This window comes from Bombus vosnesenskii, unplaced genomic scaffold (assembly GCF_011952255.1).
Source record: "Bombus vosnesenskii isolate JDL3184/JDL3185 unplaced genomic scaffold, Bvos_JDL3184-5_v1.1 scf7180000013304, whole genome shotgun sequence".
In the NCBI taxonomy this organism is placed as follows: Eukaryota; Metazoa; Arthropoda; class Insecta; order Hymenoptera; family Apidae; genus Bombus; species Bombus vosnesenskii.
In genome coordinates, this window is record NW_022882953.1 from 1,887,514 (window position 1) to 1,904,079 (window position 16,566).

A 16,566-nucleotide genomic window follows, 5' to 3' on the forward strand; every position below is an offset into this window, starting at 1 on the left:
GATATCATTTTGAATTTTTCCTGGAATTATCGAATCTATCATTGAAAAATTTATACGTTTGATATGATGGAAATATTTGCATTATTTTGGCAACATTCTAACATTTTTGTCTGTCGATTATCGAAGACTTTGAGCATTCTAAAGAAGAAATGGTCATTTAACTTATGCCATATTCATAACCGCTTATATTATAACTTCGTGCAAGCGACAGTGAGTCGTGATACAATGTTAACTTTTGATTACCGAAATAAAAAAGATACGTACATGATGTTTAGGAATACATAGAAAATTTAACAATGAAATGTTTCAATACCATGTCGTCATAGGCTGTTCAACATATCATGTCCATAGCGTAAGTGAATAAATCTTGAAAAAGAATCGGTCCAACATCATCCTTCATCAAAATCATATAAAAGAACTACCACTTCTGCCTGTCTCTGATAAAAATAACCACTGGAACACCATCGAACAATTCACTTAACATCTCTAATGCATTAATCTGTATTCACTCCAAATCTGCTAATGAATGAACTCATTGTCAACATCTGGTTGACTAATGGAGAGAGTATTTACACTTTGACATGTTCGTCAAGGTAATCAAACGAGACCTACATTTTGAAAATACATGGCTGCTGGTACTCTAACTTGCAATCTGTCTTTCATGGCACACACAAGTTAGTGATCCATTAGACAATTCGTTAGAAGCCTAAGCATCTATCATCAATCGTCTGGTGAACGCGCGTACGTAACGTCGCAGCGAAAGGTCTGGCCGCCTTTAGCGAGTCGAGTAATGATAAAAATTACATAAGCGGACAGTTCGGGGTCGAAGGGAAGATAGAGTGGCCGCGTTTTAACGATAGCATCTCGTTTGTCGTGGTTAACGGAGTCGAGCAGGCTTTTCTTTCGTATCGAGTCTAGCGAACGCGGACTCGCGAGGGCCGACGATGGCAGACGAAAAACAGAAGGGAAGAGAAAACTAAGCGACATCGACTCGGTTAATTGAGAAATACCGTTTAAGCGAATTAACCCACTGCCGGAACCACCGAATTCAAATGGATAGTTTCCGGTCCCGGGCTCGTTTAGCGTTATCTCTCTGCGTTAACAACCCCAGAGGAACGATCTTATCGTCCTGCGATACCTAAAGGCTCTTTTTCGACCACTCGAAGGCAATTTACAGTAAATAATCGCGTCTACGGTGTTTTTAATGGCACACAAGTGTGTAATAAATGGTCTTTGGAAGTCGTTAGTTTTGTTTAAATGAAAACAGCCTATTGTCAGAGTCTTAAAATTAATATAATTCACTTTCCTCATCGGTTTTATCTCGCGGTTAATCGGATCATCCCTCGACTAAAAATTTCTATGACTAGGAAATTAAAAATTTCTCGATTCATTTGAAATAATATTTATTTTTCTATATTATAAACTATTGCGATATATTTTATATTTTTAGTTTGATTTGTTGGGTTATTATTTGAAAGATGTTTATACTTATAACGGATAGTAAAATCATTAAAGCTTCGAATTTGGATTCTAATTGCACGATTATACAGAATTTGACGAATTATATATAGCTGCTCTAAACGATCGTGGCAATTTTAGTAAGCAAAGGTTCTTGCAAATATTTGGTAATTAGTGATCTATATTCGACGCTTAGTGTATTATTTTCTCGATAAATACGCAAACAGCGAAACGCTGGTACGATGCTCCGTTACAGAGATTATTAGTAATTATTTGAACGAGCAGTTTGCAGCTAATATCGAGTCATATTTCCTGTTAATACTTTCGATCCATTGATCGACGGTTGTAAGTTATACGAGGAGTTTTCGCAAGAATTTACAATAATTTCTTATACAAAATTATTTTTTTGTAGAGTTATTAGTACATAGATAATGAAAATCAGGAAATCTAACAACCTTAGCATCAAATGAACACGAATGCTATCAAATAGGACATAGAAATAGAAACAAAATTCGAATCGTGCTATCTCTTTATTCAAACTGCGCGCAAAATTAAGTCCCCCGCATTCATTGTTCGCAAAAACATTTTTCCTGTTCAACTGAATGCGGAGAACTTAAATAAATTTTTTCCAAGATTCTCTACGATTAGTATTGATAATTTTTCTGCACCCAGAACATTAATTTACGCTCGAATCTACGAATCACCAAAGTGGTGAAAATAATCAATTCCTAATCATTTTCACAGAAAGTTTTCACTCATAAGCTATTGATCTTTGAATGATTTTTTTATAAAATATATATAAGCAGTTTTAACGTTAATGAAAACATAGTGAAAAACAAACCACGTATGCTTATATTCCCAAAATATATCTTTCAAATCTTCGTACGATCAAAATTACGAGATGCCTGGTTTATAAATAAGCAAAGGTTAATTTCAACGCTGATGTACGATCGAACCAGTACCTTCAAGAACTCTGGAACTCACAGCAGTACGAACAATCTTGTAGCAGTGGTCGAGGTTCGATAAAGTTGGCGAAAGTTGGCTGACCTCAGCGACTACCGCGAAGATCACCGAGGAAGAAAACGATTTTATGTCTGGTCGAAAATAGAAGCGTTCGAACGAATGTGGAGAACGATGCAGTTATATCAACTGACCGAACGAGCGGCAGGTGCAGGCATCATCTTCTATGCACGCGATGTGATACGATTTTATTACGGCAATAAAATCGGAATAATGCGCGCGACGAACGCACTGCTGGCCCTCGCTGACGAGCCGGGAAAACGAACCGTCGTATTTGCGAGGGAATATAAATTTTCAGTCTTCCCTGGGGGACAATGGCCCTGGGCCGCCGCGTTTATCCGCGCCGATCTAACGAACTGCGTGCCGATGTTGCGCTTCGGAAGGTACACTGCAAAAACGTTCCAGTGGATCCAGCTTTCCCCGAATTTTATTGACGCCGAGTGTTTTGATGGTCTAAGTGTATTTTCTGCGTGTTAGCTTTAGTGTTCAAGATTTATAACGGCAGCGATATATATAACAATGCCTGTGTTTCTATTATGATCGATAATTGATAACAGATTTCAAGTTAGAATGATTAAAATGGATGGAATAATTAGTTCGATGAATCGAAGATCAGTTCATTCTGATATTTTATAAAATAGGTTTACCCCTCGTGTTTTCAAGATTTCATTGATTTTTTAGTGAACACAGTTATGCCAATTCAAACGAACGTATAGCAAGTAATAATAAGTAATAGTTTGTTAAATTTTTGGAATTGTATTTTGAGGGATTTTTTGTATTAGTGGATGACGAGAAAATCTCTATATGCTAACACTAATCTTCCTTTTTGTATCGAAGCGTATATCGAAACCTACTTCGTCTAATTATTAATTGTTCTTAAATGTAGAAAATCTCTTGTACAGAGAAGCAATTAAAGAATTGAGAAAACATGAAAAGTACAAGTTTGAGGAAGGATAAAACTATATCAATAATATCGGTATATTATCTTGAAAAATCTCGAACTATCTGCTTGAAGAATTCAATCTTGGCCATTCATGATTGAAATTCAGGTTATAATCCACGATTAAAAGCTCGATGGGCCGAGTAGATATACGTAACGATCTATTACACTCGTACAAAAGTACTATTGTTACCGGATCCACCAATGAACATCAATTCGAGTTAGCCTCGTATTAAGCTCGACCGCATCGCTACGCCACTTGGTCGGGAGATAAAGGACGAGAGATCAGGTTTTTGCATTCATTCATGGGCTCGCGGGCAAAGAACTCGTGAAGGGAACGAGAGTCAGCTAGAATCGTTCGGTGCTGGTGTAAACACGAGAAAGATAGAGAGAAAAAAGAGAGACTCGTGTGTCTGTGCAGCGACGCCACACTTGGACCCCTTTCATTCGACGTCAGCCCCTTCTGATACCGCATAAAATATAGTATTGTTCGCGCTCTGTTAGTCTAGAGTGGAGAACGAGTATATTTAGGAAAGGGCGGCTTTCTTTCATATGTTAAGCAGATCAGTGTCGGCCGACGAGATAGAGGGTGAAAAGGGTGTTTGTGAAAGGTGTGGGGGATGGTGGCGAAGAGTATAGCGAGAGGATGGCACGAACGTCCCTTACGACTTTACCCAAGAGAACTGTGCAGGAGCGCGCGCTCCTAAATGATTGCTGGCTTGACTTAATGTTGTGAAAAATAGCCGCGCACTCCCGCGCATCTTACGGATATTTTTCTTTATAAAAAGGCGAAAGCAAAGTGATGAATCCAATTTTTTAGCATGGTATAATTCGAAGTTTCCCCGCTCAGCGTGACTCGTAGCTGCGATTTCGACGATTTATATTCGTCGCGTATGCTGTACGCCTCTTTCACGATCGCTAGATCGTGAAACTTCTTTCGTTTACGAGTTATTCCTCGAGCGTTTCAAAGAGGGATAAATTCGTTTGCCGGTACGTTTTAAGATTCGAGATTAATTCAATACTTTGGTTAAGCACGTTCTAAAAGCCGGCTATATTTCAGGTCGTACGATTTTTCTTTGTCGATGGTACAGTGAAATTTTTATCGCGCGATGCTTCCTTGCGTGTGCACGAACCGTACGCTCGTGAATTAATGCTGTCTCGACTTTACGATCAAAGAATATCGGAACCAAGTGTCTCGTAACATTATCTTTTGATGCAGCAAGAAACGAGGTCCTAGTGTAAAGTAGTACGATCTTTGCGTAATCTTAGTAACCTTAATCTCATTAAGAGACTGTGTAATATTAAATACTTGCAACATTTATGAAGTATGTAAAATTGCTTTAATCCAAGTGCTATGTTACCCCAATTTATTGAACTTCAGACTATAAAGTCCAAACTCTAAACCTCATAATTCTCAAAGTTCAGCACTTTAAAACCTCCACCTCTACAATCCCAGAACCCTTAAAATCGATTTTACAAAGCTCAGATCCTAGACCTCTGTTAGACTCTAAAGCCTAGAATCCTCGAACCCCAGATTCTAGAATCTGAAAGCTCAAGATTGCGTATATATAATCTTGCTTTGATTCCCTGAGACTCGATTATGATCGTACTAAAGTAAATCCAAAATGTTCCGACATATTACCGGTTCGGTAGCTCCACACTCACGCATAAGCTGCCATTCATCCTTAATGACCTTAATTGACGTTTTACTCGAGAACATTTGCACGGCCGAGTCCCCGTCTCCGTCAATTGAGGTCCATTTGCTGCTTCGATGTTCACGTCGCCCCCGTTCCGTAATAAAACCACCACCCAGTCGATGAAACGAGAAATGTCACGTTGTTACGTGTCGTGTAATTCTAACGAGTTTTATGACGGCGATATAAGTCGCCTGTTGGCTTTGCTCGGCTTACTGCGAGATGCGAAATGAAAAGAGAGCAGCAGAAGATAGAGCAACGCGAACGAGGGAACGAGGAGAACAAACGGCGAGCGTTATTATAAAAGTCATAATGAAAATCTAACGATCCGTCAGGGCGAGTGCAGCGGCCAGAGAAATGAATTTCTCGAGGTCCACCCTTCGTTGCTCAGTGTTTAATCTCTTTGTTTACTTTTGCTTGCAGAACACGTGAGGGAATTCAGCTGCGGGATGCTGTATTACAGGACGTTGTACCTGGACAGTAAGAGGGACGCCCTATACGTCGGCGCTATGTAATTGTTTCTTCCCTTCCGTACTAACCCGCAAACCGGCTCCGCGTTCATCGCTTTTCTCACATAATAAAATGTCGTAGGATGAAAATCCTGTCTCGGTAAAAGTTGCGCTTCATCTGTCGTCAAAGCGCCAGAAGCGGGACCTCGCTGGATAAAATGGAAGGATGGAGGGAGGTATACGTGTGTGTACGTGCCGCGAAACGGATTTTTATGATTCTCGTGATTAAAATTCTGCACGGAATGCGAACGCAAGAGGGGATGGAAGCGTGACGATTGATTAAATTTCTCGGTGACGTCGAACATCGTATAATCCATGTTTTGAAATACTCTGTGTATTACAGCGACGCTGATACACGCCGGCTTTCGCCATGATAATTATCGTCGTGCTGATTGCACCGAATTGCTACCCCTCTCGCCGTCGTCCCCTATTTTCACACACACCTTTCGACCTATCGGCCGTGCAACGTTCAACGACAGATCGTTTTTATTCGAGGCCTTATATCGACGCGCGTGCGCACTGAATCGGCGTGCAATTTTGCTCGTTATTTATCCCGCATTCGAGATTGAAATGAAAAGTAACGTTCCGTTCTATGGCGTAACTGGGTCACGCGTGAAATGTTTCGTGCGTTCGCCCTGTCTCGACCAAGCTTTCCGTACGTTGCGGAATGATTGACAGAGAGGGTTGGCGAACAGTTGGCTGGCTATTCCGCTTTAGATTATTTCCAGCGGAATCATGAAGTTTGCTCGTTTAAGGTAGAAAAAAGTAAGCTGTTATTGGAGGTGATTAAAAATATCGTCAAGCGAGGAAAGTGTTCGAAACTGTACCTCATTCTGTTTTTATATTTTTCGTTTTAATAGCACAATAATCGAAATTTTTATTTTTCCTGTAGAACGAAATACTTTGAGAGTTATTTCGAATGAATTTGATTGATAATAAATGTTTAATCAGTCGAGTTGAATTAAAAGCAATAAAATTATAATCAATCGAATAAATCCAACTAATCAGCTGTGAAAAATTTCATAGATTTTATAGAATTGGATTTGCGATAACAATAACGGTCAATCATATAAACATACATATGTAGATTATATATTAATATTCATTTAATAAGAGGGGAAATTGAGTATAATAATTTAGTTCTCGTCGAGTCGATTGTTTAACTTTCTGTTTCGCTTCGTCATCATAACATATTCACGCAAGCTTCGCGTTCGTGCACCTTTTCGTAATCGGGCCCTTTTCTGCGGTATTTGCACGCACTCTTAGCTTGAGCACTGAAATATATACCCGCGTTTATGTACCGGGTCGTTCCTCTGTACACGAGGGGAATGACTAGGTTTCGTTTGCTAAACGTTTCAATTTGCAGAAAGGTAATTTACTGAGACCTTCGGGGCACGGCGGAAACTCTGGAACGAAAGACGAAAGAGCGGATTAAATTCCTTTGCTACTTTTTAAGGAACATTTCCGATTAATCTTGACATTCAAGTGAATGGAGAAATATCCTCAACGATTACATGTAATCGAGACGTAAAATTGTTTTGCGGGCGATGGCTCTTAGTTGACGAGATTTAATTCAGCGAAAATATACGTCTGGAATATTCATGTTAATATGTACAAATTTGTTGATTACTTTGACTAGATCGTATTACTGAAATAAATAGAGAGAGCAAGGCTTGAAATTTATGTAGTTAGAGCTAGCCTTTTCCACAAATTAGTTGCCTTTCTCGACTTTATAAATTAGTAGAGTTAATTATCTCCATCAAACATTCTTCTATTCTTGGATATTTATATTAAGATGATATTTATAATAAAATAAAACACGCCTATGTTTCTTTTAATGATATGAAATTAACTATCAGTTTTACTGTAAATTTGTTATAAATTATTATTTCCGAATATTCTTGGAATGGTAATGAGACCAAAATTAAAAATATCTTGTTTGAATAAAGTAATAGAAAAAAAAACAATAAATCGGTATAGCAATCTTAGTCGTGAGCCAAAATAGCTTTCGTTGTCAACTCCAATACTCCTCGTTGTAGCAAACAAAGCAGGAATCTCTTGCGCCATCGTCGTATGGTGGTAATACAATATTCTAATGGGGCTATCTTTTCTCCTTTAGAACGAAGGTCGTCGTTGAGGGAACGGAACAGGGGTTGCTTCGTCTGGAATGGATAAAGAGATTTTGACAGGGAACACTGCATCATTACTATACGAGTATTATTTCTTGATTCGGTTCCAACCTTTTCTTTCCCCCGCGTTACTATCCTGCCGGCCATTCACTGGCGTTTTCCTTTGTGAGCCTCCCTTCTTAATTTGGTAAATGCCAGCAAAATGCTACACGGTTCTGGTAATGGAGAGGTCACCAGGGCAACGCGTCTCTGAAAGACATAGCCAGATACAAAACCAGAAGAACGTCTCCTATACGAGCCAAAATAAGAAGTCGTGTAATATATTTATTGCGACAGAAAAATTATGTCGTGCTTTATGTTTTGGCAGATAGATGAAACTGCGTGGTTGTTACATGTGAAGCAAAAAATCAAATTAATAGCAATGTGTTGTTTCTTGATGAAGTTAATATTTAATCAAGTTGATTGAAGCGAATTCTACCACTTTATTTTTGAATATAATTTAGAATTAAATGTAACGTATGTACTTTGTAATTGAGTTTGCAAAAGGTGCTAAAAAATATAGTTTTAAGTAAGATCTTATAAGAGTATCTTTTAAGAGTAATGGATCAACGTTCGGGAAAAGTGTACTTTTGATTTCAATACCGTAAAGTGTATGCTTGTGTTATGATTTATTTATCTGGCTTACAATAGCTATAGCTAGCGAAGGGTGCATATCGAATAGAATAGATTAAGCAAGAAACTTCTATATACTGTAAGAACATAATATTTCAAAAATCTTTTTATCATTTTACGATATACGTGCATTGCACATAGTGGGTATATAAAAACTCTTTCATGTAAAAGTGAAGAAATATTAAAAAGCATTCGTTTTCATAAATTCGATTGTAAATAAAAATATGTTACACGTAGAAGTATAATTACGATATATTCTCGTCATAGTATATTTTTAAGCATGTTTTTGATGTAGTAGAAATTTAATTTAGACCTGCTATTATTTATATTGCTAAATGGATGAAAATCTCATTAGGAATTACTATCTTATGATTATTAGGACCATTTTACCGGGGTCGTATTACATTTTGTTGGGATTACAAATATGAATCGTAATCATTGTACTAGAACGGATCACAAGGCATTCGCGGGGACGATTTATTTTGCTGATATTTAACATATCTGTCGGTGCTTGTGTGGTCCATTTGCTAAATAGTCGGAATAATGAAGGTTTAATCTTGGCAATGCTCAATAAAGTAGCATTATGTAAATGTAATAGGTAATTCCGGAACAACTGATAGATATTGAATTTCAAAGCGCATCCACGAATAATCTATTAAATTTACTGTCTCGATAAATTCATTTTTACACAAACTGTATATCGATGATTGTTCGATGTTGTTATGCAAAAATTAACATTAAAATTTATGTCGGCTGCGTTTATTTTCCATTTTCAATTTTATTCAGTACAACATCCCGCGAATTATTATCATTTTTGGCAATGTTAATGAAATTGGGATTAAAAAAGGATACATTTAAAATTGTTCTTAGAGTTGTGCTCCGCATTACATTTATGCATCGATTTGTATTATTCATTCTTTGTGCTAATTCCGTGATCTATTCCTTTTATTATTCCATAAAATTGTATACAAATTGAATATCTCCTTTCATTGTTTTTTATCCTTTTTTTCTAATTCTACTACATACTAACTACACTTAGATAAAAACAAAAGAAACGTTGCAATATACTATTCAATGTCGCTCAAAAATAAGCAATTTAGTGAAACAAGATAACATTCAAATTCTCGTCGAGTTCGGAATCGAATAAACCGAAAGCCCCAGTACAGTTCTCAAGATTTCCAAACGAACGTAACCTTATTACACGCGGCAGCGAACGCGTGACACGCGCGGGGCGCGAAATAATTTCAGTCAAAACGAGAGGACCGAGGATGATATTCTCTCAGAGGTGGAGGAAACGGGATTACGAACGGGGAGAATAAATCGGATAAAGGCGACGACGAGGTAAGAAATGACAAGCGCGTAAGATCCTTCCTTTTAAAAACGATTCCCCTCGTCCTGGTAACAAGACGGGAGCGCCTGCGCGTACCAAAGCGCATAAGGGGTGAAAAGGTAAAAACGCGACTTACGATAAATTGCATTTTCCAACGAGCAAGAGCGAGCAAGAGTTTAACGTTTCCTGTTTTCTGGCTTCGTTCCATGGCCTCGTTTCTAGTTTCCTTCGACTATCCACCTGCACACGCAGCCCCTCCCGCAATATCGAATTCCGATAAGAATCCTCGCGCAAAGGAAAACGATTCCGACATTCCTTTCCAATGATGCGAAACGATTAAGCTCTATGATCCCGAGAACGCGGCGTTTCAATGATGTGACTCTCGATTTCAGACGGAACATCAGCGTACCACCCTCTCAGCTGCGGGAGCGTAGTTTAATTAAAAGGCTCCGGATAAAACGCAGCGCGTTATTCGCAAATTCGAGTCGATTCCGCGCTTTGTAAAAAGCGAATTGTGCCCGGTTTCCCACTGAGCGATACTGTTAATCGTTCGCGAGCCGGTTAATTGGATTTCCAGATGATATTCTTCGAAAAGGGGGTGATCGATGACCTGGTATAAATGATAAATTGGTACGTTGAGATTGGATTCGATGCGGTTTCTTTTCTTTTTTTTTTAATAAGCTATTGTGGAGGTAGAATCGTTACTTTTGTACAGAATTTTTAAAATTTTCAAGGTGGCCGTAGGTCTTCAGGGTGATATTCTTATAAAGATAAGAATATCACCCTGAAGATAAGATAAAGGGGTAGATGCAATGATTTGGTATAAGTGATACATTCTTATGATGAAAATCGTTTTGGTGGTGCTCCCTTTTATAGAATCCTTATATTTGAGATTGCCTCCAGGTGGAAATCGTAGAATATAGGTCAATATTACTATATTATTGGTAAATTTAGAACATGGGTGATTGGAACTTTTGTAATTTCGCCTCTTTATCCTATAGAATTAAAATTGCAATTTGACAAAGAAAATTTATTTTTCAATTAAAAAAATTTAATCAACAAATTTTGTTGTATTGAACGCCAATAACAACTTATAAATATTTGTCTCCTCATTGATCGACATGTTCTTTTTCATAAGAGTACAATTCCTGTCGTTTCTACAGAAAAATACTGACGTGTTAATTACCTACTTCCCTCGAATTACGAAATCCAATATTAGTTCGATAATGAGCCACACTGCAATTAGTAACCTCGGTGTTACCGAACGGAGACCTAGTAACAATCAATGTACACGAGTTTCGCCTAACCGTAAACTATTCTGATTAATTTTGCCAATCCTGAAACTTCGACAAAGGCGTGCCACAAATATCCTTGCATTTGAATTTCTGTAAAAATATGTGACAGGTGAAAAAAGTCACGAGTAAAATAAACATGCATGTCAAATGTATAACGATTGATTTGAATTATTTACGAACGTCAATCTCAACAGAACATTTATGCTCAGTGAAATTACAATTTGCTCTAGCGCTTCAGTTCAATGCGATTCATGCGAAATGAAGAAAAACAACGTGCTGTGGTCAGGCTATTTCATAAAACACAGTATGGTAGCATAATAGATCGTGTCGATGAAATGAAAAATAAAAAAGATAAACGTTTCCGCTCGGAAAATGGACAAAGGAAAGGGGCGATGGAGTTAAATCGATACCCTAAAACAAATTGCTCGATAATACCTCGACCTCTTGGCCCGTGATAATAAATTTTTCCTCGCCGCCTAAGAACCACACGCGCTCGTGCATCGTCGATGCCAGCTAGGGTAAACTGTCGAGGAAAAATGCCGGTACAGGTGTGTGTGTGTGTGTAAGTGAAAACAATGAACGAAAAAGCGAGCAAGAGGAGGAAAAATGGAAGAACGAAATAAAGGTCAAAAGGGGAGGAAAAGAGTAAAAAGAGAGGAAAAGGGGAGGTGTGTAATCGACGCACGTTTCAGATCGTCGTTGATGGTGATAAGTGGCGAACGATCACACTTTCGCTCCATGCGAATTGCTCGTGTCGCACGACTCGCGACCTGCACATGTTCCTAACCGTATCCCATCATGATTCCCTTCGTCCCTCTTCCCCTTATCCTTTATGATCCCTTTTTACCTTGTTGTATCGTCAGCATAGGATCGATACTACGTACGAGCATCGTTGCTCGTTAATTAGAAAGGTGATACCCATTAATTGTAGTTGGAGAATCGATGGCTGCGTTGCGGTTCGCTCCGCCATTAAGACACGCTAATCACACGCTTGCAATTATCAGACTTCCGGCCGAGTTGCCGAGTCGAGGAAAAAAGAAAGAAGTCGTTCTTTACTCTACGAGAGTAGCGAGGATTAGTATCGCGGTGTCGAACATTGGAATCCCGTCTTCTTGAAATGATATTGCGATACGGAAATCTTTGGTGTTCCATCACGACCCTGTTAGCAACCTGTGGAGCAGAAGCCTTATCTTGCTCTTTCTGCGATTTTATGGAACTTATCTGTTACTCTCTTATCTTCTTCTGTTGTGTCTTTCTTTTTTATCTCTTTGATTGTATCCTATAGTTGAGTCGTTATCTTTTGACAAACCACTTTGTTTTTCTTTCATTTGCCCAGATATATTTTACTGGGATAAGTTTTAGGGCTTACTCTTACTTTTTTTTACATATCGATTGGACAGAGATAAGAATTCGTGATATTGGAAAGCATTGTCCACGTGATGCGTGAAAAAGGAGTGGAATTATGTGAATGCCTTGCGAGATTGCGCTGTCGAGTATGTGCTTCCATTGTCGATATTGGTTGGAGTGCTACGGAAAAATGACATCGATTAGTCCCATCATTCTCGACAATGAACGACTCTCATGTCGAGATTTAGATGTATCGAGTACCGTGTTAATGCACTTCAAGAGGATCACTCTATTTGTAGTACTTTTGAGACTTTTGATGTCCCCTTGTGAATAATCTTTCTATAATCGTTTTATCACACACACACACACACACATCCAAGCATTTGTTACTGAAATTTTCTAGTAAGTTATAGGAATTGCTAAAAATTTTCGTTATTCGCAAGTCAAGTTTAATTTTCATTGAAAACTGAATTGCATACCATGGTATGGAGAATGAAAGGAAGTATGTACTTTTATATGAGTAGATGTTCATAAAAGTTTACACGTGACCGCTTAACTTTGTTTCGCTTGGCTAATTTGAAACTCCTTTGTCGCTCGAATAATGAGATGCATTGCGCTTCGTTCATCGAATAGAGTCCAATTCAGTCCGTGTCACGGTTCGTTCTCTATTCTAATTCAACATACCTCATTGGTCGACCTATGTACGAGCATACAGCGGAACGTCTCTTAATGAAAGTAAAGCCTGGCCACTGGGAAATCGATTTTATGTTACGGGCGAATTGATTTTATTTTTACTACATTTCTTTCGTTTTGTTGGCGATTCTTTTGATATAAAAGTGTATGGAATTGTAGAACACTGATTGTAAATCGTGTATACAATATTCAATACATCGTAATGAGTATTGTATTATAATTAAACAATAGCATTGTATTAATAGTAAATAGTATTGTATACGTACAAAATAATATCAAAAAGACAAAATAAATCTTTTTCGCCTGCATTAGAAGAAGGAAAGAAAATGAAAGTGAAAAAAAAGAAAACTAAAAGTAGGAAACCCATGAAAGAATAAGTGTATTTATAAGTTTATGAATTAAATTTATCGATAAGATATTGCTGCAAATATTGGTAGTGTCGATTGCGGAATTGTTTGTATTGAACCGTTTTATGTATCTGGTACTTAGATGAAGAACTAAGCAACAAAAGTAAGAATCGACTATGTTCAATGTAACCGCTATCGTCATCATACATAAAATATAAAAATCTGATAATCGAAGTATCTAAACGTTAAACGATGTCGCTATATTTTACATAATTAAACGGGCAACGGTGTGGTAGGATTCTGGAAACACGGCAAACGCATTTAGCGAATCAATCGAAATCCGACGGATGTGATTAGATTTCACGCATTCGATCAGAATTGAGCGTTCCAGCAATTGAAATGGCCGTAATACAGCCATGGACATTTGAAATCGATAAGTATCATATAGTGTTAGAGATAATCGCATCGACAAACAATTTATATGTTTTCCTCTTTTGTTTTTTTACGCTTCTGTTGTTCGACTAATAAGCAACAGCCAAACACTAATCGATGTATTTTTCGAAAGAAATCGACGCGGAGTAAATTTCACAATCGAATCTATCGAAAAAGTTTCATCGTTCTGGAATGAAATTTCTCGTTATACGGGATTTGCGTGAGATAAAACTCTTTTGAAGGATTTTACTGCGCCATATTTGCTCGATCATCGTGATATTAGTTCATCGCCGTTTAAACGCCGCGATATTAACTTTCGATGAAAGACAGTGGATCGATAACAGATTCTGACAGCATTTTCCCTCTTTTATGACAAGTAAAAATTCCTGTGTTATTGTTTTATTCAATATGTATTTGGTACTGGGGATATTAAATCAAATGGTTCGGAAAAAAAGAGAAAAGTCGTGAAGCAGCGCTGAACCGAGTCGCGCTTGTTTCGTTTTTAATTAACGAACGAAAATTTTCTAGGGTCTTGTTTAAAATCAATCAATTCGGTGTAATTAAAACCGAGGTACAATTTCTTTCTTCGTTCCTTTATATCTCATAATTGAAATAGGACACAAAATTTAATGAAGCTTTTATCGTTCGGAGAAAATTTTTAGTAAATAAATCGGTATATTATGTGGTAATATATAACACGAAAATTTTAATCTTCTTTTTTTAGATTAAAAAAAGTGGGTCATATTAAAATATGATTATATTAAAGATAATAAAAAAGACATCTAATAGAACAAATCTTTTCATTATTTAATATTCTATAATAACACGTTATATTTTATATAACACGTTATATTTATATTTCGTAAGTTTGTCTCATCTAAAATTTTAGCCTATAGGCAGTAAAAGTTTATAGTTTGTTTAAAATCAGGTCAAACTATATATATATATATATGTATTCGTTAAGTGATTCACACCTCGAATTGTTAAAATCGATCTATTATGTTACATCGCAGAGAATACATTATTCTTGCAAAGCTTTCGATGTTAATAACAACAGTAGCTCTTTCCTGACGTGCGTTTCGCCATCGAAAATTTAAGGGGGAAGATGGGGACTGGATCTCGACACAGTGGATAATGCATTGCAGGTCGGAGCTGTCTGTCACGTCACGTGCAACACCAAGTCAGACACCGACGCTTTTCTGATTTACTGGCTAGTGAATTTCCAAGTTTGTCGAGTACGTTACATTACTTTGATATGAAACTACTTTGAAATATTTATTTTCATTGTGTAATCGCTCGTGATTTCTATTTATTGTGACAACTTAGAAATGCATCAGACAAGAAGTTATTCAATTATTTTGATACAGATTTGTTTAACAATCTCGAGAGAGACATGTCGAGAGAGAATGTCAGGAGAGAATTTATTGTAAATCTAAGAATCAATTAAAAAGAGGAAATTTAAAAATGAAATTTAGTGAATGATAGTACTATTGTTACTTCAAATTATCACACTTTTGTGATGTAACAAATACATTTACTATTGTTATTACAAAATCGGCAGAGGTAACATCTCTATCAAACTGGTTTAAATCGAAGCATCATACATTGAAACATTTTACAAAGTTTATTAAATAATATAATCATACCAAGCCAATCTTCTTTAACTTTACTATTGATTAAATACCAATAGAAATGATCAAAAATCTATCAGCAAATTGTTTAAATATAACAATGAATTTATAATCCATTTCGACGTGAACTACCATACATTCAATTGAAAGAAAAAAGGAATAAAAAGAAATTCAGCTACAAAAGACATTAGACCAGAAACATATATCGTCACGTCTACGATTCTATCAAAATTCTTGCAAGTAACTCGCTCCGTGAGGCAATCGAAAAATTACAGAACGAAAAGCTGAAGGAAAAGGGAAACGGTAGAAATTCTCAACTGGCTCGAAAGAGATCGGATACCACGGTCCGGCATTTCGAAGCTGACTGGGCGGTTTTTTTAAATCGAAAACACGATGACTTTACGCTCGCGTTCCCGCCGCCATCGATCACCCCCGCAAATTGCTTTCGTACAAATTTTTTCCCCCGTTCTTTCCGGTTGTCTCGAGCGACGAGCTTGCACGTACAAGGTCTCGCCCCGCCTTTCCCATTCACCTGTTCACGTCAGCCCTCCAGGAAACTTCTCCAGAAAGCGAGAAGCCGGCGCAGCCGGATTCCAAACTACGGATTTGTTTTTCCACGTCGCTATTTACTTTTTCACGGCAGCGTGCACCGGATGAATGAGCAAGGGAAACCTTCGAAGGGTAAAGCAAACGACTGCCTTTCTCACCCTTATTTCTCTCTTTCGTCTTTTTCCATCGTTTTATACTTTTTTCTTTTTCTTCGTCTTTCTTCTTCTTTTTTTTCTGAACCCGCATTCCATCCGACTGCGTGTTTTCTATTGAAGGCCAATGACGAACGGTTATTGGAATAAAGTTATGTGGCGCGCCGGCGTTAATGTTGCGAAACATTTCGAAACTGGGTAAATTCGATTTACCCCAGCCACCGATGCTCGCTGTTCCATGTACCATTTCGCTCGATCCGCCGACACGCACTTTTGTTTTCACCCACGATTCGGTCTCGTTGTAGATGTAACGGGAAATCGCGATCATTTTCCGACCGCGTCGTCCTGCGGAGTTTTTGCTAATTAGC

At 37.7% G+C, this 16,566-nt stretch overlaps 1 protein-coding gene across 6 annotated transcripts in view; it reads left to right on the forward strand.

Moving 5' to 3' along the window:
- LOC117234230 (semaphorin-2A) overlaps positions 1-16,566 on the forward strand; it is a 555,746-nt gene that overhangs the window by 484,531 nt on the left and 54,649 nt on the right. For 4 of the 6 annotated variants that reach the window (XM_033495223.1, XM_033495222.1, XM_033495224.1 and 1 more), the window contains one exon: positions 5,536-5,623. In XM_033495223.1, the coding sequence (XP_033351114.1) occupies positions 5,536-5,623 (88 nt within the window). Of the gene's footprint in view, positions 1-3,729; positions 4,409-4,478; positions 4,665-5,009; positions 5,401-5,535; positions 5,624-16,566 lie in introns of those variants that run through there. The other 2 variants (XM_033495226.1, XM_033495225.1) reach the window with 2 other exon arrangements.